Source organism: Thermobia domestica, chromosome 2 (genome assembly GCF_964235325.1).
Source record: "Thermobia domestica chromosome 2, izTheDome1.hap1.1, whole genome shotgun sequence".
Classification (NCBI taxonomy): Eukaryota; Metazoa; Arthropoda; class Insecta; order Zygentoma; family Lepismatidae; genus Thermobia; species Thermobia domestica.
The window spans coordinates 249933709-249956202 of record NC_137455.1 but is presented as its reverse complement, the minus strand read 5'-3'; the positions used below and the strand labels follow the sequence as shown (position 1 = coordinate 249956202).

The window sequence follows — 22494 nt, the reverse complement described above, 5'->3', positions numbered from 1 at the left end:
AAACTAATCCTATGGAGCTAATACATAATTACCATGAGAAAATATACATCCGATGAACTATTTCAAAAATGATCATTAAGTCAAAGTAACCATTCCTGTTCATTTCTACAGTTCTAATACACCATAACAACGTGAATATTATTTCTAGCAAAGAAAATATACAGTAAAAGTCATATAATGTTTCACAAACTTTCATGTGAAATACAGTGTTAACATATTGTCTAGCTACTGAGCTTTAATCGAAATAAGCTAATAACTCAGCTTTAGATACTTATTTTGTTCCAAAATTAATTTCAAACTGTTGAACTGATTCGCAGCGATGCGATCACAAACAACAGGTAACGTTTATTTCCATGTGAAGAATGATTAGAAACTTCATGTTTCCCTTTATTTTTAATAAGGAATTAATATACAGTTTTATATTTGAAGGGTCATGTGAGAACTGTATTTTTCGCATAAATTCTGAACCCTTTCTACTTTTAGAATATGCCTTTGAATTAAAGTTATATGATAAATAGCAGAAGATATGTACTATGTTTCAAAATTCATTTCAAACTGTTCTTTTCACGTAATGTGACACAAACATCCACCATTTTTTCTCAATATGGCGAAAAAATGTCCTCTCTATCTTAAAACGAGAATTTTGAAGAATGCTGTTACACGTGTTCCTTTATTTGTAATGAGTAATTTATGTACCGAGAGTTTCACCGATCGGAGACGGGTTATAGAACTTTATGCTATTTTGACTTCAAAATTGATGTTATTCGATTGTACACGTCTTATTTAGTCTACACAAAATTTCAACTTGCGCAAATGAAGGGACCCAAAGTTCTGGAAAGTCCAAATTTTGCCAAAAATATAGGAGGTTGTAGGACTTAGGTTGTTTTGACTTCAAAATTCATGTTATTCGATTCCACACTTTTTACTTAGTTTACACACGAAGTTTCAACTTATTCAAACGAATGGATCCAAAGTTATGGGTGGTCAAAATTTTGCCAAAAAAATACAGTGTTCTAGGAGTTGCGAGTTTTTCACTTGAAATTTTGAATCGCGCAAATTAAACACTGTCATAAGTTAAAATGGGGGGGGGGGTCATTTTGCAAACTGGTATAATATTCAGCTTATAAATTTGAATAGAAGATGAGTTCACGATTTGGCAACGCTGAAGTTTGTGTAGATTTGCGAACGCGATTGTTTAAAGTTATTGTTGTTCACGTTGCTGTAGAAAACTAATACTGTTCTGAAACAAATCATATATCGACCATGCTCTAATTTCAATATACCTAGCTCATTTTTCCAATAATGGAAATGTTTCCAGAAGACCATCGTAAAACAAACTATATATTCTTTCAGTGACAAAATTTTTAATTTTATTCAATCACAATCTACAATTGTTCTGATAAGATTTCAACAGGAATCGAATTATTCACAAGTTCAGAAATGAAATTTGTTCCGACTATTTTATTAGAATATAAATAAGAACGAGTTTGCGTAACAAGCGATAGAATACATAATCAGAGTATGCTAGGTATAGAATACAATTAAAAATAATATGATCACAGTATAGCTGAACTGAGTAAAAATCTAGTTTCCGGAGGAAACGATTCAATTAAGAAATAACACGAATTAGTTATAAGTTCACACTGTAAGTGTTCTGAATTTGCTATGCAATTATTTTACTAGATCTCAACAAAGTTGTCTAACGAGTTTTCTAATAAAATAATTGAGTTAAAATAGGAACCATTAAAATAAAAATGGTGGAGCTTACTACACTTAGGAATTAACGTAGTCAAACTCAAATTGCACGGCAAACGAACGAGTAAAATAAAGAACGGAGCAGTTCTAAGAGTAATATTGTAAATATTACAAATTATAATCGAAGATTATTCATCGAGTAAATTATTACCAGAGTAAAATATTTACACTCAAGTGTTCTATTATCAAAATAAAAATGAGTTTTCGACGAATTTTAGTATGTTCACAGTGTAGCTGTTCTAATGAATTTGTTATACAAATGAATTAAAATACCTTTGGTACTAATCCATGGAGTGTAGTACTACAGTAGTACATCCTTGAATGAATGAGTTTAGTTAATATGCCAATAGTTGTAGCGGTAGCTCTACAAAGGATAACCTAAAATATAACAATTTGTATTAGAACTATGGAATATCTTATATGCATACACTATGTATATATATATATATATATATATATATATATATATATATATATATATATATATATTTACTGTCGAATATATATATATACACTATGTATATATATTTACTGTAGATTATCTTATACACTATATATACTCTAGAATATCTTATATATACAATATGTATATATATTTATACTGTAGAGTACACCTAATACCCTCACATAAGTTAGAAAAACGGTATCATAAAAGGTAGTGGTAATATTCAAAGTTTAAAAGTTTTCTTCCCAAGCTAGTGACTGACCAAGTTATAACTATAGTTGATTCTATATACATACGTTATAAGATTTGTAAGGGGAAAGAAGTAACTTTCATATCAAATGGGTGTATAAGAGAACAAAAATCTTATTTCCAGCCGGAACCTATCAAATACAACGGGGCATGCTAAAGCACGACCAAGACGTCCACTTAAGTGATAGATAACATACGAGGCCAAGTAGATAAGTTTAGTAGAAGCATTAGGTTTTATCAGAAGACATGTAAAAGGGGCAAATATCTGAAACTACTAGAAGGTTTTTTTTTTAATAAACCAATAAAGTTTAGGCAAAAAGAGTGAGAAGTCAGTAAAAAAAAAAAAAAACGGCTAAAGGATTCATATCTAGCGCGAGAAAGGTAGAGCTAAAGTGTTTGTTCGTAGAATTACTAGGGCATAGGGAAAAAAAGGATATGGAATGATATATGTAACTGCAAGGTATAAACAGGAAAGAATTTTTAATAATAGGACGAAACCAGTAAGTCTTAGTACAAGTCATAGGAATACTGTAGAAAGAACAGGGAAAAGGAAAAAAATTAAAATAATTCATACCACCAAAGTATTACATATAAATCCAAAGGATAAAAACAAAGAGAAACATGGAAAAGCAAAAGGTAAATAGACTAACAAATAGAAATAGAGGATACACACAAAGAACACGAAAGAGTTTTTATTAGTTCATATTATCAATCCACATGAGACAAATAGAAAAATACATAGAAAAAGCTAAAAATACAGAGCAAAGTTAGGTTTAGAAGATAATCAACAAAGGAATGAGACAAAGAATAAATAAACGCATAAAAAGAAACAAATAAAAGCAGAAGATAGAATTCTAATAGTTCACATATCACAAAAGCAAAGAAAAACATAATAGAAAAACACCAACAAATAGATAAATAGCCAAAGAGGAAAAAAGGGAGAAAGAAAAAGAGAGGGTAGAAAAAGAAATAGATATGAAGATGAGAATAGCCAGAGATGTACATGGGCAGAGATGGATAAGGAGGGAAATAGGCAGAGAGGTATAGAGAAAAGGGGGGAAAATACCCAAAGAGGTAGAGAGGAAAGAAAAAGAAATAGATATGAAGATGAGAATAGCAAGAGAGAAAGAGACGGGGAGGGGAAGAGAGGAAGAGAGGATACTTAGTTATGTGGATGGGAATAGCCTGAGAGGAAAAGAAAAGAGATGGAAGAAGGCGGGAAATAACCAGAGGGATAGATAGGGAAAGAGGAAAAATTAATTAGGCCATATTATCTAAAGGTAATATTCTATCTAGTATTAAATAGCAAGGAGCATAAGACCGAAGTAGATAAAGAAAATCATAATATATAACTCAAAATAGTAAATCAAAAAACCGGTAGCATAAAACAAATTCAAAGATAGTGATAAAAAGTCTTAATGACAACAGATTGAACTAACAATAAGGAATCATGGAATTCATACATAATTCCATGGGGGAAACAATTACTGTTTTACAGGAAAAGCAGATTCATATAGAATCCGCCCAGGAGCGTCATTTCAGATTTTGCTTGGGGGGGGAGGAGGGCAAGACTCCGTGATATAAGTAAAATTTCGCGTTTGTCACTGTTTACTACTATTCTATTGAAAAATCTATATACATCTCAAACTCAGGTGGGGCAAATGCCCCTCCCTGCCCCCCTAAATGACGCCCCTGTCCGCCTAATGTCCATAAAGGGTGTGGAGAGGAAATAGCAAAAGAAAAAATATCAATTGGTAAGCATTATTACTCCTATACAGAGCTAAGGGAATAGTAAATACCGTGTTGAAAATTATTTTATATTTTCCTGTCAATAAGATTGTCTAAAGCTCATCATCAAAATGTTAAAACTTCTGGATATTTTTATATACAAACTCCATAGTATAGACAAAACAATAATTTCGTGCTATCAATTGGTTTGAGGATTAGATCAAACAAATTAGTTTAATTTATATTTGCACAGCAAATATACTACTACAGCGTAAACTGATTCAGTAGTCTAGTATTTTAAAATTTTGTAATCTCCAGTAATGGTATCAAGCAATTATTTCATTCCGCAATACGTAAAACACACACACACAAGTATTCTTTTAATCGAAAAATTAAATTACTTTGGCTGTTACCCATTAGAAATGCAATTCAGATCCTTGATGGTATGCATTCCAGCACTACAACAATGCCATACCAAATTGCCTAACCTTATAGTAGAGACCTGCACGGGCCGGGCTCGGCTCGAGGCCCGAAACCCGGCCCGGCCCGGCCCGCGGGCCGACTGTGTTATTTCTTTCGGCCGGGCCGACACTGATTTCTCTTCAGGTCGAGCCGGGCTGAGGCCGATTAATTGCAATAATTATTGACTTTCGTTAAACGATAATTAGAATAAAGGCAAACGTTGAAGAAGTGTGCCCGTGAAAAATGTTACAAAATGAAATTTTTAAAATTTATCGGGCCCGGGCCCGGCTTGGGCCAAGAATTTCAAAAAACTTATCGGGCCGGGCTCGGGCCGAAAATCTTCAAAACTTTTCGGGCCCGGGCTGGGCCGGGCCGGGCCTAGGCATATTCGGGGTGGATTGGGCTCGGGCCGAAAAATTCGGCCCGTGCAGGTCTCTACCTTATAGGATAAAATGGTAGGCGAAGTCCAAGATTGGGTTAAGTAAATTATATGTTATGAGTACGTCAATTTTCTCTATAATCTTTATAAATATGCCTATAGTTTACATTGTACATTGTATCTCTCCTCCACTTAACACATTCCCCTCAGAGGCCTCCAAAATGTACTAAGATCTACAATATGACACAAATTTTACGTACAACCTAGCTACATTCCGTCAAAACTCGTTTAATTGCCCTTTCAAACACCCGGCAGCTTGAAAAAATGTCCACATCAGTTGTTACTTGATTATAACAGTTTGGTATTCTGCATAATTGGCAACCTAGGACATTACATAGAAAAGTAGAGAAGTGTCAATATTAATTGCACACTTCATGCACAGTTCCAATATGCAAAATCAATCAATATCTTAAGTAGAAATCACTGAAAAAGACCGAAAATGACTATTTAAAACTTCAAGTGTCAATCTGCGCTTGGAGCGATACAATTATCAGTATTATAACGCATTTCTTTCTAAGTGCTTCCGTAGCCAAGCGGGTTTAGTAACTTCCTCAAAGTGCGGTCCAACTCCCCTAAAACAAGTCCCACTCCTATTATGTCTTCCGACGTCCATAAGCCACAATCCCGTTCCCACGAGCACAGTAAAATCATATCCGTTCCTAACAACGCCATTAATCCTATTCCATTTTCAAATAACTTCCGAATTTTATACTCTATGCGCCCCCACTCTTTCTTGTCTTGCGACGCCCCTGTGAGTTACTTCTGCGAGCACAGCTTAAAAAGTCGGTTCCTCTCTATGCGATAATCATCACTGATAAACTCTGTGGGCGCCCATGATATCAATATAAAAAAAAGTATTATCCAGTGGAATGATAATGAGGAAGGAACAAGCTAAGCTTGTAGAAATACACAGTTCCGGCTTGCATACGTGTAAGCGCCATGGGAATATTCACAATGTAATATTAACTTTTCATATTTTTTAAAAAAAAAAAACTTCAAAGATAAGATTTCAATCTTTATACTTTTCATAAAATTACAATATCAAATTCATATGTTCATTCAATTAATTAATATTTATTAAATTCAGTAATGATCTAAATCAAAATACTCAATCGCTCGAGAAACCATAAATTTAAATTGCACCAACGCAACATTTCTTCAATTTTCGGTTCATGCTGCAAGTTCAACACGTTATAAAGAAGATTACCAGCATCGATGAACCACTGGTGAATGAATGAATGAACAAACAAGCAGAGAAATAGACGGTACTGGAGTAAAGGATAAATCAGCAAAGGATAAGTGAAAAGGTATGTATTAAGTTTCTCGTCTTACGTCGGCTAAAGTATAAAAGAGTCGGCAAATAAGAAAATAACATTACTGCGTGGTGCAGCGGGCGAACATAGAAAGCGAGCCGTATCTATAAGGGAAAACCGCAACGGGGTCAGACAGTAATGGAGCCAGCGGAAACATCTTGCACACGTCATACACTGGAAGGTTTACCGATCCATTGTAATGACAGTCTCATTACTTCAACTAAAAAATGTAATTATGCTATGTACATCATACTATATGATGAAATGCCTTTTTAACTCAACTTCCACGTTAATCAAGGTGGCCAGAACTTTTATTTTAAAAAACTGTACGCATACGAATCGGCGACGGGGAAGGGGGTTGCTTTCACATTGCATTTCGAGTCTCAGCAGTGTTTTAAATTTACAAAATACACAAGTAAGAATGATAACACAGCGTTTCTAACTTAAGTACCACCCAAAAATACTTTTAACTACTTCAAAACTCAGAATTCCCACTCAATTCCCACTTGAACCACAGAACACTCAATTCTCATTTGAGTATTCAGTTCTAGGCACGGCTGAACCTTCCCAATGAGTGTTGGTACCGAAGAGTATAGAATTAGCATTGATCATTTATATTTTGAATAATAATTACGGGATACCTGGGTCATGTTTGCTTAAAAACGGGACATTTAGGCGTCCCGTTTGAGAATCAGAAAAAAACGGGACAACGGTTGAAAATAAATTATTATTTATTTATTTATTTCGGAAAAACAACAGGCAAATGCCTAATTACAGTTTTCCCTTATTGTAAAGTGTATTTAATACACTTTAAAATACACATAACATACTAATATGACCTCAATTCTATCGTAATACACACTAAAATACACATATGAAATAATAAAATAATAATATGAAAGCAAAATATACGTTGAAATACAAATAGCACGATATACAGAACACAACAAATTTATGTAAAATGAAAATTTTGTTTGCAACTAAAAATATCTATATCTGGGTGTTCTTGTAACATCTTATTATACAATATACACATTTTTCTGACAGGCGATACATCTAATGCATTAGTCCTTTGCGCTGAGAGATGGAATATGTCATTATGGGGTCTCGTTGCTCTATGTGGGACGCGAATTTTTATTTCTGATAACAAATATTCTGAATCTATTGCACCATGAATTATTTTATGTAAGAAAGATATGAAATGACTTCTTCTGCTTTCAAGAGATTGTAATGAATATTTGTTTCGAAGACCTTCGTAGTTCTCAAATTTTGGATATATACCTGTTTCTTTATATGTCAAAAAGCGCACAAATTTATTTTGAATATTTTCGATTTTATTTATATATTTCTTACTATTAGAACCCCATATTATCGCTGCATATTCCACCTTAGACCTTACATAGGCAGTGTATAATGTTTTGAGAGCATTAGTATTAGAAAAGTCACCTCCTAATCTCATCACAAAGCCAAGATTCCTAAAGGCCTCACCAATTACTCTTTTGACATGAATATCGAATGATAGGTTTGACTGCAGAGTGACTCCAAGATCAGTAACATTATCCACTCTCTCAATTGGCGTTTGATTAATAGTATACATATTGCGTACATAGTTTATTTTCCTGGTGTATGATACTACTTTACATTTTCTAATATTTAGTAGCAACTTGTTTGATTCACACCATTGGGAAATAGCATTAATGTCATTTTGCAAAGAAATTGCGTCTAATTCCGTGGAGATACTGCGATAGATTTTTAGATCGTCAGCAAACAAAAGTTTGTGGGAAGATGTTACTACAGATGGTAAATCGTTAAGAAATAGTATAAATAACAGAGGTCCTAAGTTCGATCCCTGAGGCACACCAGAGTCTACGACATATTCCTTAGTTAAAATATTCTTGTATCGAACGCGATGTTTGCGTTGGTAAAGATAGGATGCTGTAAGTTGTTGAAGATTTTGTGAAAAATTGAAAGTCACAAGTTTGCTTAGAAGTTTATCGTAATTAATTACGTCGAACGCCTTGGAGAAATCTGTATAAATTACATCTACTTGTTCCTTTTTATCAACTTGATTAGCTATAAAATGTGTAAGTTCTGAGAGATTAGTTACGGTTGACCTCTTTGGCATGAAACCATGTTGAAAGGGAAATATTACTGACCGTACATGTGAGTAAATTTTTTCGTATATAATAATTTCAAATATCTTAGATGGGGCAGATAGTAGGGTTACCGGTCGATAATTTTTTATTTGGTCTGTAGGACAGCCTGTTTTGGGAATGTCCCGGCTAAAACGGGACGTCTGGTCACCTTGACGTTAATCCAAGTCAAAGTATCAAAAGTCCTATAATCCGTCTCCGACCATTTCATTCAAGAGCTCGTGAGATCTTTAATTGTTCGCATAAATTATGGCCCCTTAGGATAGACATTTTAATCAAATCGATATAAAAGCCATTCGAAGTTGGTTATAACTATATTCAAATATTCATTTCAATCGGTTCAACCGTTTCCCTGTTTTTGGATGAACCACAAGATCGGTTTCATTTTTATGGAATATATTTGCCTCATCCTATCTTTATGTATCTACTTTTATGTGTCGGAGGAATTTAGTGACAATCTATAGATTGCTAGAAGTAACAATCGATGCAGAATTTGTGGAAAATACGATAATTCTAATAGCAACTTTGATGTCAATTCGAAAAATAGTATAGCAGCGTTAACCAGTAACACTATATGTCTAAGTTCCCTGTGAAAAAAGTACATAATGGACAACTTTATATACTTGATCAGTGGCGGCCGGTGGATTGTGGTTTCGGGTGTTGCAGTACGAACGATGGGGGACAGAAGATATAAAGTTGACTCATTGACTAATCAGCATAACTTTAGATCCAAATTCTATGTGACATGTTAAATTAAATTAAATTCTGTTTTTAAAAAATAAAAAAATGCAGAACAGTTAAAACGATTAATCACCTTAGTTAATTAGTAAGTTCATTCTTCTCTCTTTGATTGGAACAAATCTGCCAAATACATGCTGGTTGAACTCGAGTATTCTTATTGTCAGGTCTTTTTCGATGGAAAGCATAACCAATGGTGATAACCTTTCTTGGGACATTCAATTCCTTGAAAGTGTCGATTCTTTTTGATGTAAAAAAAAAAAAAGAAAACTTTTCTTCTTTTACTGACCCCATAGGTACAGTTAATATTATTTTCATAAGCTTTGTAAATTTACTAAATATTTTTTCTAGATTATTGTGAACAATTCATTCTAGCAAACTCAGTCCCTGACAGTGATCCGAATTCCTCTTCAGTGTAGACTGAAGAGAGTTCGTAGCAGAGATTAATGTTACAAAAAATGTACATTGAACACGGTTTATTCACAATTTATCTAGGAAATTTAAAATAAATTGTGGAAATATATCTAGTGCATACAACATTACTGCCATAAGATGTTCTGTAAATTTAAACCGTTTTTCTTTTTAGAACACTTTCCTTAATTGCACTTTGTTTTGTCTAAGCCTTAATTATAAGCTTTTCCTCAGTTGAAAGCTGGGCATTTTTTTTTTTTTTTTTTTTTGTAAGTTATTTACAGAAGTCATGTTATGCAATTCATTCAGAATTTGCAGGTTATGTACAGAATTAAAGCACACACAATAAAATTAAATCTAATAACTAATAAGCAAAACAGCTGATACAAAAGAGATACTGGTATATGAATTGCGAATGTCACATATTCATACATAGGGCTGTAACTGGTCGGCTTTTCATTGGCCTGGCCGAATAAATTGCTGTTATTTTGATTAAAGCCGGTGACGGGTACAAACTTCTCACCAGCCCCTTTTTAACGTTTTTTTTTTAATTTCAAATTTGTGTCTAGTTCGAAGTATAGATATTGAAAAGTAGCTGTCATTCTGTAAACTCAAAAATGTTACGTTTCACCATCTGTCAACGATTAATATATTTTGTTCACCTGTTGAGAAAATTTTAGAGAGATGACAGGGACTGTATCAGGGAAAATTTGAAATTTACTTTCAAGGAATTTTATACATTTATTAATTGTGAAAAAGGACTTCTTAAAGCAATTTGCTATAGTTGAAGTAGAGACTATATGTTTAAAGAGTGAATTTCATTTTCCAAATCCAAAATTGTCACGTAAAGATTATTATATTTTGTTCATCTGTTTCGAAAGAAATGATAGTTACTGGTAAATACAATAAATTGATCAATGCCGATTGATCAATTTCAGTTTCTCATTTATAGCACAATGTATCTATTAAGCTTATTAGTGAATGTTCTAAGGACATACAGAATATATGTGTTAATGCACTTTTCTTTACGATAGTACATTTCCTTTCCATGGATAGGTCCGAACAGAGATACTTCACGCTGAGACCTATATCATAGAGAATTTTGAGGAAGTGCCGGTTTTTTTATTTTTTTTATTTTACAGAGTTGGCAACCCTACACTGAGAAAAATGATTGGGTTGAAACGTGACCATGCGGTGTGGTTAAAAAGATTTAAACCAAATTGGGTTTTTTAGGAACGATGGGTGGGTCACTTGCAACCCAACTGCATTAACCGTTGGGTCAACAAAATGACTATATGTCATCGTAGAGTATTTTAAACCAACACTTGAGTCATACCTGGTTAACGGAAAATGTCATGATACGTGAAACATATAGTCTAATCGAAGCTGATTTAAGTGAACTATTAAGTACTACAAAAATTACAACACATGTTTGTTATTTACTGTCTATTCAGTCGAAATTATACAGAGTTATATCTTAACAGAGCACGATTACAATAGCAACGTTAGCTCCGGTCCAAGCGGAAGGCTGCGGAGGAAGAAAGTAGCACCAAAAGGAAAAAAAAATCATTGCATCGAAACCACAATGCATGAATAGCAGTGCTGTAATCTTTCTTCCTAATGTTATTCTTATGTCTTAGCATATAAGAATAACAGATGGCGCCACCATTACTGTGTAACTATTGTCAGACTGTTCACAAGTTTAAATAACGATTATTTTGGCCAATTACAGGAAACTTAGAACGTTGTTTGTAGCTTTGCACAAATGTCAAATATACTGCGAAAAGCTTTGAAATGACTACTTACTGGCTATGAGAAATGAAAATATTCACAGCCAGTACGTAATTATTTCTGATATACTCGGAAGGCGATATCGTTGGTGTTGAATAACATTCCACGTAACATAATAAAGTGGTAATCATTGTATATTGTGTAGTGTTGGGTCACCTTTCTAACCAACGCATGGTTTGTTAAATCCCGTAACGGTTATTGTGATATTTACTCTTTTAACCCATTATTTCGTCATGTTTTAACTCAACCATGGTCAATTTTATCTCATTGGTGGGTTATTTACACTCCCCTTCTCCAAGCAACCCCACACTGTGGTAATTTCTTACCCCATGTTTATTTACTTTTAACTACACGTTTGGTCAAACGCATTATCGGGTTAATGGAATTTACACTTTGTTGGGTCATATTGTACACCAAGTTGGGTTAAATGTATTAACCGGTTAAGCGATTTTAAACCAATTGGGTCGTTGGGTTGGACTCCTATATTTAACTACACGTTGGGTTGAATTTATTCCAACCCAATTTAACTAAACGCTTTGACCCTATTTGGGTCGGAGCAGTTTTAGCCACGTGGTTGGGTTAAAATATGCACCAATAGGGTCAATTTCAACCCAATCATTTTTCTCAGTGTATTCATACATCAACACACACACATGTGCGTAAAAGAAAAAAAACTACATTCCAAATCATCCGTCTTGGTTGTTACGCAATGTACGATGAACACAATATACTTCCACATGAGGGGAAACAATGTTTATCAATGTCATACGTTCTGGAAATGCAACCTTGAAACCCACCAGATATGAGAACAACATGTTAGCTGGGAGGGGTCCAAACTATTTGAGGAAGGTCCAATACGTCTACGTAATAACGAACCTGTCTTATACTGTACTCGAAAAGATAAGTAATTCTTAATTATTGTCACCTACAGGGTGCAAATTACCGGGAGAGATGAGGGGGATTTTCCCCCTCAATCACATTTTGTTCTCCCCAAAGAAGTCAGATGAAGTATCCCCACCGGGGATGCTCACTCCCCCCCCCCAAACTATGCTTAGTATGACGCCAAATTTCACTGATGTTTGTCATTTCTTGTTAGTTTAATCTTCGAGCTGTATTTAGAAATGAGTGAGTGATGTAAACCATTCAGTTTTGGTCTTTCTACTTACCATCTATTTACCAACTATTTTCACCATTGTTTAGTTGAACTATATTATTATGACTACGGTTGTTACTTGCAACCGTACCTTCGTACCCTTCAGTTCGTCATCGTTCGTGAATTTGAATTGCGTAGTCACATATGGATTTGTAAATGTTCTTAGCGGTTGGCCAAAAAGAAGTAAACAAATAGCTTCTTCCACCATGCTTGGCGAAGTACGGACATGTCATATTCATCCTCTACATTGTATCGAGTATCATCTTATTTTAATTTTTGTTAATTTCATTTTCCAGTGTATTCTTTGTTAGCACATGGTCCTTATTCCCTAGTAGTTTGTGAGTATGCAACTCAAAAGTTGCATTTAATTTGTGATAATTAGCGTAGTAATTACTGCCTTTTACTGTTTACGGAAATGAAATTTTGAAACTATACTCAAAATCTAGGATATAGGTATTCTCTCGTATGTTAACGTACACGCTGTGGATGCGCCCCTAGTGAGCAGACATGTTAATGAAGATGAATAAGCGCATAATTGAAGATTTGTTTCAGCATTTGTCAATACGACTGGTTCTCCATGTCATTGTACGCGTCTGTATAAGCATTTCAACTGGAACGGGCTTTTTAAAGTTAACCCTTCATTTTTCCATCTTTCCTTTCGCTGTACAGTTTGCTATCCACGCAAATAATGCCTGAAAAACTTCAATGTAAGGTTTTCCTTTATTTGAATAACGTAGCACATAGTAAATCAACTCATCTCTAACCTAACAGTAAAGTAATTGTAGAGGAGACCGGGGCACGTTTTCTATAGAGGCACGTTTTTCAACTGGCTTTAGTTCTGAAAGGATCCGGTAGATCGCTCCTGCGGTTGGACTGGCTGAAGTAGCAATGCTTGGCACGCCATCTACGCAAGTTTCGGTTGAGTAGCTGTGTTGACGTAGGCAGAAGATCTTGTGAAATCATTTATTCGAAAATGGGTAAAGTAGCAGGTCTGCATTAAAACTTAAAATAAATGTACTAGTGTTAAACGTACTGATTTGACATTGCATGTACTAAAGATATTGTTCTTCCTTTACGTAATGATGTGTTTGTTTAGCAAATAAAATACACCATTACTCGTCAAGGTTCCGTTGAAGTTCAAAAATGGCGGTGGGGCAGCTTTACCAACAACATACGGCGCATGTATTCCAATATTTTTCCGGTCTCAGTCAGTTTCTCTAATTTTAGTAGGACTATAACAAATGCATGTAGAGCCTACTGTGTAAAGAAATCTCCGAAATAACAATGTATGGTACAAAATACGTAGCCCGTGACCAGGCACGCAGCTAGGGGGAACGTAAAAAAAGTTATTCTATGCTGACATATAATATGCAAAAATGACGTCACAACAACCCCCTTCAAATATCGAAGCGGCTGTGGCCCTATCCCTCCCCCAAAAACAATATTGAATACGTGCTTCCATTGACCACATAGTCTATTGTGTAAAAAAAAAAACTTTAATTCGAGTGATGAAGATTGTTTATGCATTTATTGCTTTGAAACTTTTCCTAGCTCTCAGGCAAAGGAGAAGTGGATGACGTACACAAAATGCAACAACTGGGCACACGAAAACTGTACAAAGGGAGATGTATTTTTTGTTCGCGTTCATTGTGATTCAAACAATGATGGCTTTTGTTAACTTGTTCATTAGGCCTACCATAATCTCACTTCTCTATACTGTCCAAGTAATAAACAAAAGGTACATTTTCAGTAAAATTAACGATTTATTACCTGTGTTTTAGCATGTGAAGTAGTTGGAACACTTGCCCCTGTATAGTTTTAGTAGGTTGGCCAACTTGCCCCGCATACGGGGCACATTTTCCAACGTCACATGATCACACTTAACCATTGGTAGTGAAATTCAATATTCATTTTGTGAAAAAATACCTGTTTCACTTCGTTCATAAACGTATAAGGAAGAAAATTATATCCTGTTTACCTATAAATAGGTTTCAGATAAAATACCACACATGCAATTAAAAAAATTTGGCAAATGTGTCCCGGTCTCCCTTAAGTGTTGACTTCCTGATCTCCATCACGAAATCGATATTTGGGGAGAGAAAAAGCGTGAAGAGCGTAGTTTTAGTGGGGAGTAGGAGCTCAATCTCGAAATTTGAATTGAGATATTTTAATATTTAGCTTTCGATTTGACCTTGATACCAGAAATCGGGACCAGCAACAATCTATTTCTCGTATGATAGGCTAACACCTATAATTTTTTTAAAAGTATGTCCGGTTTAACCGATAATTTTAGTGGTTTTCATAACACTGAAGTAGGTTTTCTTTTGCAAGCTGTGTGTAATAACGCGAAGTGGAAGATCTCAATGAGTGGAAAAATTAACATATGCTAGTGATCATGGCTATCGCTCGGGCCGAATTATTAAGTAATTAAGTAAATAAACCTTAGAGAATGCGGGTACAACATTTAAACACGTTCAGAAAGGTTAGATGGGGTGTGTGCATGCCAGACAATATATACGTACATAGTTATTGTCGTTAATTTATTGAATTAATAAATTTCTTATTTATTACAGATGCCATATTATATATATGCAGGGTGGTCCAAAAGTAGATATAGAGTCCCGTACTGATCGACTCATTGCTTTTAATATAATTTCTTATTAATATCCATTAGGTAGACTTAGTTTCTTCACTATTTGTTCTGAATGTTTTTTTTTTTTTTTTAACTTATATCTTAAGCTCGGAACAGCTGAAGCAAACACATCTATAAGCTAGAATGTTATTCTTGATCAATGCAGGGGTGTATACCTACATTTGGGCCACCTATATATATATATATAAATAAGGAGTAAGGCATTATTGTCTCATTTTGAATTATTGCACCTTCAGACTTTACGTCCTGTTGGCCTAATTTTATCCCCCCCCCAATATAGATTATCTAATTCGCACACTGGTCACCTATATTTTTAGAAAAATGTTAGAACGATTATTTCTATAAGAAAAGAAAGAGTACATGATGATGCGTAAAATAAAATCAGCTTACGTAAATCACTTCTCTGTTAAACAAGTATAGTTCGTCAAGAAAGTCTACAAATGCTAGTCGAGTTTCGAAATTTTTGGAGGTCCGGACCCGGTGGGCCTCCTCGTGGCTATGCCTCTGAGCATTGCTAACTAGTCCCAAATTCAATGTGGTGTTCCCCACCATATAGTTTTATCAAGAGTATAAAATATACTTATTTTATAAAAGAAATATGTATATACTAAAATACTATCCACAGAGGGGGAGATGATTCTGCATATTGACGTATTAATATTTGATTCACAAATTACTGTAGAAGAAACCTTCATTATCTAAATGAGCTAAGAATTAACTTGTAAATGCGTATCTACTTTCATTTGATTTCTGCTCTTTTCTACTTTTTTTTTAATTGTTATTATATTGATTTGCTTCAGTATAAGTACAGTATAATTTATCAGTATAATTTTAAAAAATTTGAATGCATAAAAACAAATTCCATTTGTTAATTGCTAGTGAAATAAAATTCAGAAAGCTTATTTAGCGTGAAAAACATCATTCACTGGAAACCGTGCTGTGTTGCAGAAGCACTGCAACGACCAGACCCTTTAACTTCTGAGATAGGGGAAAGGAGACTTAACATTTGCTCCAATTCCCGCTCTGAAGGAATCTGGTCGTTGCATGCTCGCTGCAACACAATATAAATTAAGAGACTCTGTGACGGATTATTTTTCGCTTTTTAAAACGGATTAACGAAACGGACAGTTACAGAAGTAAAGAAAAAAAATGTTATTTAAAGTATATATGGGAGTATTAGAAAGTATTTTTTCTCTTCTTTACTACTATTGCTAATAATAGTTTTTTCTTGAAATACTTTGGTCGTTGCGCAACGCTGCAACACTAACATTAGCCGCCACTGTACTTGATTTGTGTTTATTTACCTTGTTAGCAGCTAAGGTATATAGAAGGAGGCGCACACACGCTAACAAGCAGTCCAGCAAGGAGGGCAGTTCATAATGTGTTCTGAATAGTATTGAAACGAATAATAAAATGGAGACGTCTAATATGCACAAAATACGCCGTCTACATGGAGATTATTCGCGCGGTTTAGTTGGGAAAACTTAAACCGAGGGGTTCATGATTATACCTGAGCAGGTGCTTCATTAAAATATATCTATGTCTAAAGTCAGTCCCTGATCGTATTTTTAGATGCACCTTGATTTTTTCGAAAATGTTTTTAAAGTAAAATATAAAAATATGACCATCAGTTGTCTGAAAAGTTCTCCGTATGTTATTTGAACCTAGCAAATATGAAAACATATACATTGATAATAATAATAAAATAATAATAATAATAATAATTCAAAGTAATGTATGCATTAATTTGTGTATTTGAAACAGTGGACATCTTAATATTCGCTTTCCATTGACAATATATAGTATGTTTCATTTAGGTTCTTTGCGTCTGTACTTTGTTGTAATGGAAAACGGCTATGTTATCAATAAAAAGAGGATGCTGTTGTTAGAAACAGTACCAACAACATACGAACATCATTGTCAGTGTTGCCAACAACCTCGGAAGAAAATAGGCTACTCCCTGTTCAGCGTAAGCTCTAAACTCCGATAAACAAATATTTGTATCCTTCCGCTTGTCACAATTACGATTGGCTAGTAATGTATCACTCCCACTCCCCATAGGGAGGAGCAAATTATACACGTGCATTTTGACAATACTGTCTCGTGTTGTCCAGATATTCTACTTACAGCAGCAGCAGAAAAGAAAGAAAAAACTCGAAAGATTATTTTTTTTTTTAAATTTCGCTGGTAAACAATTGTTGCTTAGTGAGTAAAGGTTTACCTTGTTTGTGTTTCACCACAACACTCGCGGAATTGGGATTCATACCATCCATCTTTCAGACTTAAAAGCAGAATACGCCTCCACAGTTGAATTCGCGCCATAATTACTGCGCATGCTTAGTGTTTATTTCTATTGTTTCATTAACCACACTCGATTGCAGTATTACTAGATAATCCGTATTGTATTTTTGCCATTGATAATAATATAGCAGTTTTATATGAATTTTCATAGTGAAAGTAATAATCAAATTATATGAACTATTTTGCGGAGGAATACAAGCGTCGGTAGGCCAACAGCATTTCAACGAGATTTGGTTTCACGTGGCTTTGTTTATCGCAATTTAGAGCTTAGGCCGAACCGGGAATAGATGGTCTTTAGAAATAAGCTTTTTTACGCAAAAAAGGGCTAGATTTTGAACAACTGCTAACGTATAACCCACATTGTAGATTTTAAATCCTATTTTGTGTGTAGGATTATAAGTGAGATATAGTACAATTTGAACCATTGAATTTTATTCGCTGAAGACTAACAAGCAACACACGTAACTTTAAATTACAATAAAATCCATCAAAAACTCACTTGATTTGTAAAAGTTAACAGCCATATTATCAGTTCAATTGAAATAAGTCATCATCGATTACCTGGCAGCTAGCCGAGGCGCTGGAATTGGATGCAGTGTTTCTTCCAGGCATGTTTTTAGGGGTCATTGCCTCCCCCCAGAGCTTTGAGAGTGCCCCCCGGAGGAGACCAAAATAATACGTTTATAATATAATAATAAATAGAATAATACCAGCAGTGCCTCCCCCCCGGAACATTGTTTCTAAAAGAAACACTAAGGATGCACCATCGCTGGATTGGTTATGTTTGTGTAGATTGCCATTGTCCCAATTTTCAATAGTACTTCTTTCAGTAGGTCGTAGTCCTTATCAACACATCTTATCTCTCTGTATACCCATACGAATCGTCATGATTGCATTGAGAATTTGCAAGCTAATTAGATACCATATTTGTTTCCTTTAATAAACAAAAACAATGTCTGTGGCTTGAAGACCCGAACAGTTTACTAAATTTGTATTGGAAAACTTTCGCTCTTGCATTGGAATAAGAAAATTAGGATACAGTAGAGCGTCGATTATCCGAACGTCGGTCAACCGAACGACCGCTTAACCGAACTGTGTACTCGCTCGCACCTGTTACTCTCCCACCCTACCGTCCATCATTCCCCTCACTCCCAAACCAAGTTTCCCACAGTAGTCGCCGCACTGAGCCACCGCTGGCGGAACATTGCTTCTAATGGGGCCTTCATAAGGCGCTGCTGACCGACCAAGCCGCCAGTCGTTGTGTTTCAACAATCAGCACACTTCTTTTTATGAATAAATTTACTGTACAGTACTTCTTTTTGGCAAATAAACATGTACAGTTTGATTATCCGAACAAACTAGTTTTCCGAACACCCATATCCCCCAATTACTTCGGGTAATCGACGCTCTACTGTAATTAAAAAGTAACAAATGGAGCCGTTACGGAGACGATATTAAAATTCTTTCTGAGTCGAATTCTTTCTGATTTGTGAGGTAGTTGCAAATCTGTGGGTGGGGGAGAGAGAAGAACGAAAAACGTGTTCGTTGCGTAATAAAACCTCTGTCCAGAGAAATCAATTAATAGACTAATTTTTAAAACTTACACTTTATGTTCAAAGAAAAAGTATTTTTAGAATTAATTTAACGGCTAACGAAAAACCCAAAAGTGGCAAAAGAGTTTCATAAATAAGCTATATTTAAGGCGGTAAGCATTTCGTAGATTTCTTTGGCTAAATGCCTCTCCAAATAGGCTAGATTTAGCCTAAAATAAGCTAAATTGGCATCACTGGACTTGTTGAACAAACATGCCGCTGATAAATTCAAGTTTGAGTTAGCCCTAAGTGAAGGTTGTGTTTCCAGAAATGGATCGTTCTTGCGCCACATTTAGCAGAGCGTTATCGTTTATCATGAAAAAAAAAAAACGTGACCTAATAGTGAGAAAAATTGCTGGAATAAAAACATTAATACAAACTAAAATGTATTCAAATCGAGAGATTTCTCGAAGATCTGATGTGTCTGAAGCATCTGTCACAAATTAGAAAAAACATGGACTATGGTGAACCGTGCGAACTATAAAGGAAGGACATATGTGAGAGCAAAACAATGTTTACATCAAGATCCTTACGTTGCTTGAACATTTGTCTCAGAAATAGATTTGCTAATGCAAAGGAACTGAAACAGAAATGTGAAAATAGTTGTGTTCAAGCCTCTGAAAGAACACTAAGGCGTCGGCTTTCTGGTATGAACTTTGAAGGCACGCAAAACTGCTAAGAAGCCAAAATTAACCCCTGATCCATGATTCGCAAACGTTTTCTTTGGCCAAAAACCACTCGCGTCTCTGGCATGTAAAATCTGGAGGGGGGACATCAAAGAAATTATTTAAATGGGACTACGTAACTAGCCCAACCTGTTTATTATCTTCGATTCCATTTGTTACTTTTCTGCTTTCCTTCACGGACCCCCTGAGGTATATCAAGAACTCTGTTATATACTAATCATTGCGCAACCTGATTATTATATTCCAAATAAATATTATTATTTATATGTTATTCTCCCCTTACATAAATTAAATTAGAATAAAATATTGAAAATTTTGTACTTCAAAATACTGGGGGGACGCATCCCCCTCGTCCCCGCCCCCCCGCCAGAGACACCGGTGCCAAAAACCCTCCTAAGATAAAGATTAGAAGTTTGGAGATCAGTTCGCTTTAGTGACGAGTATATACTTGAAATCATAAATAATAAGTTAAATCTGTAACATTACATCCAAATGAAAAATACAATAATGTTTTATCTTGTGCGTAAATCCGACAAAAATTATGATTTGGTCTACCATTAGTGACAAAGGTACCAGACGTCTGTATGTTGTTCAAGGAACAATGAGGCAAGAACAGTACAGGGAAATGCGTAGAAGGTTACTCCCTAAACTAAAAGAATGGTTCCCAAATGAAGACCGTTCCTTTTCATGCAGCATGGAGCATGATACCATACCGCAAAATCAGTTAGTTTCTACAGAATGAAAATGCCTCTGTAGCCAAGTAATTCTCCCGATATGAATTCCATAAAAAGAATGTTTGGGAACTACTGGAAAGAGAAGTGGCAAAGCAAGAAATAACGACAAAAAATTGCCTAATTGAAAAAGTAATTCAGGTGTGGTATCACCATAGTCATGTGCAAGACACAGTATAAACATGCATTGATAGTATGCCAAAACGAATCGAAACACTGATAAAGGTCGAAGGTGGCTCTACCAAATATTAAAGAAATATCCATGTTATATCTAGTAAGAAACACAGCAGTTTAATTCATTAATTATTGTACAATTCATTAATCAAACAACTAAGGCTTCTAATATGTTTGTGAGTGTGATTGTGATGTGAAAAATTGATGTAATATAATAAAGTGTTTATGTAACAAGAAATAAAAGTATCATGTGTATTCTTATGTAAGAACTGTGCGAATATTGCACTTTTAATCAGTGGTCTCTAATTTTTATTTTCTTTCTTTCTTTTTTCAGTGAGCAACCAATTTTCACGTGCAAGGCGCACGTTTTCCACATCGACCCGAAGACTAAGAGATCTTGGATATCTGCTTCCACTGCCGCAGTCAATGTGTCTTTCTTTTACGATTCCACGAGGAGTTTGTACAGAATTATTAGTGTCGAGGGAACTAAAGTAAGAAACTCAATGATAATTAATACTTCTATGTTAAATTGTTTTCTTGTTAGTGAAAGAAGCTTCTACGTAATAATCAAATACTCTTGCAGTATTTAATGACTGCGTTAAATTCTCATCAGCATTGCTACTCCAAAATAAAGACGTAATCTGAGTTGGATCGCAACAAGAGAATTGTTTGAGTAAATAAATACAAGTTACTGGACGGCCGGAAAAGTTTGTAATTAAACATTTTCTTCATTAAATCAGCTTTGAATCCAATTTAAAAGATAGAAAATTTCATGCGAAGTCAACTTTACATTGGTAGAATTGAACACGCTGAGCAAGCAATACAACAATACAACTATAATCTAACTTAGAACGAAGTAACTACAATGTGACAGAACAATACGATCAATGCTCCAGTTGCGGTGGGATGATATTCGTAGCTCGGAAACTGGTGTGCCCATATTAAGTGGCGATCAAAGGTCAAACCTAGGAATCGGACTGTATCAACAAACGAGAGACGAGTACCGTACCACTAAGTTACAGGTCTAGGTTCAGACGGCTGGTTTGTTGGCGGCAAGAATATACACATTCTGTTCTCTCGGCACGGAGCTGAAACCCTGTCTCATTTGACCAATGAACAAGACTATTTGTTATCTGAAAACACAGAAGCTCGCGGGATCTTTCCAACGGGAAGCAAAAGACCGCCACACAACCGCGTTTGTGAGTACACATACAGGGTGTTCGTTTATTTTGTAGCCAAAATCCACTGGTGAAATCCTCACACCTAAACAAATTAAAAAGTCCATATGAATATAGGACGAAAACCACGTTGTTTCAAAGTTAGGCAATGCCGAAAACTAGAAAAGTTTAACTTTGAGGCTGCCTAACTCGAAAATTATAAGGCATATGAAAGGTGGTTAATGAAATATCACAGGAACTAGTACTCTCTCTATCTAAATATCCATGTTGCAGAGTTAAATCAGGGTTCCGATAATCCAGCTCTTTCTATAAAATCCGTTGCGCCGGTACCACTTAAGTACGGATAGGAAAAAAGAAGACATGTTTTGATAGAAAATGTCTAATTATCGGTTTATTAAACTGTTATGTCGTGTAAATGAGCATTATCATTTGTAAATTTCACATTAACACTAATTTTAACATCTGCAGTTATGCAACCACACACAACACGGTTTAACAAAAAAAGTTGATAACACTTGCAAACCAAGTCTCAACTTTAAATA

At 35.0% G+C, this 22494-nt stretch overlaps 1 protein-coding gene across 8 annotated transcripts in view; it reads left to right on the top strand.

Moving 5' to 3' along the window:
- The window catches only part of homer (protein), a 444718-nt gene that overhangs the window by 237612 nt on the left and 184612 nt on the right, over positions 1 to 22494 (top strand). For all 8 annotated transcript variants that reach the window (XM_081748567.1, XM_081748571.1, XM_081748572.1 and 5 more), the window contains one exon: positions 21109 to 21265. In XM_081748567.1, the coding sequence (XP_081604693.1) occupies positions 21109 to 21265 (157 nt within the window). The remainder of the gene's footprint in view (positions 1 to 21108; positions 21266 to 22494) is intronic.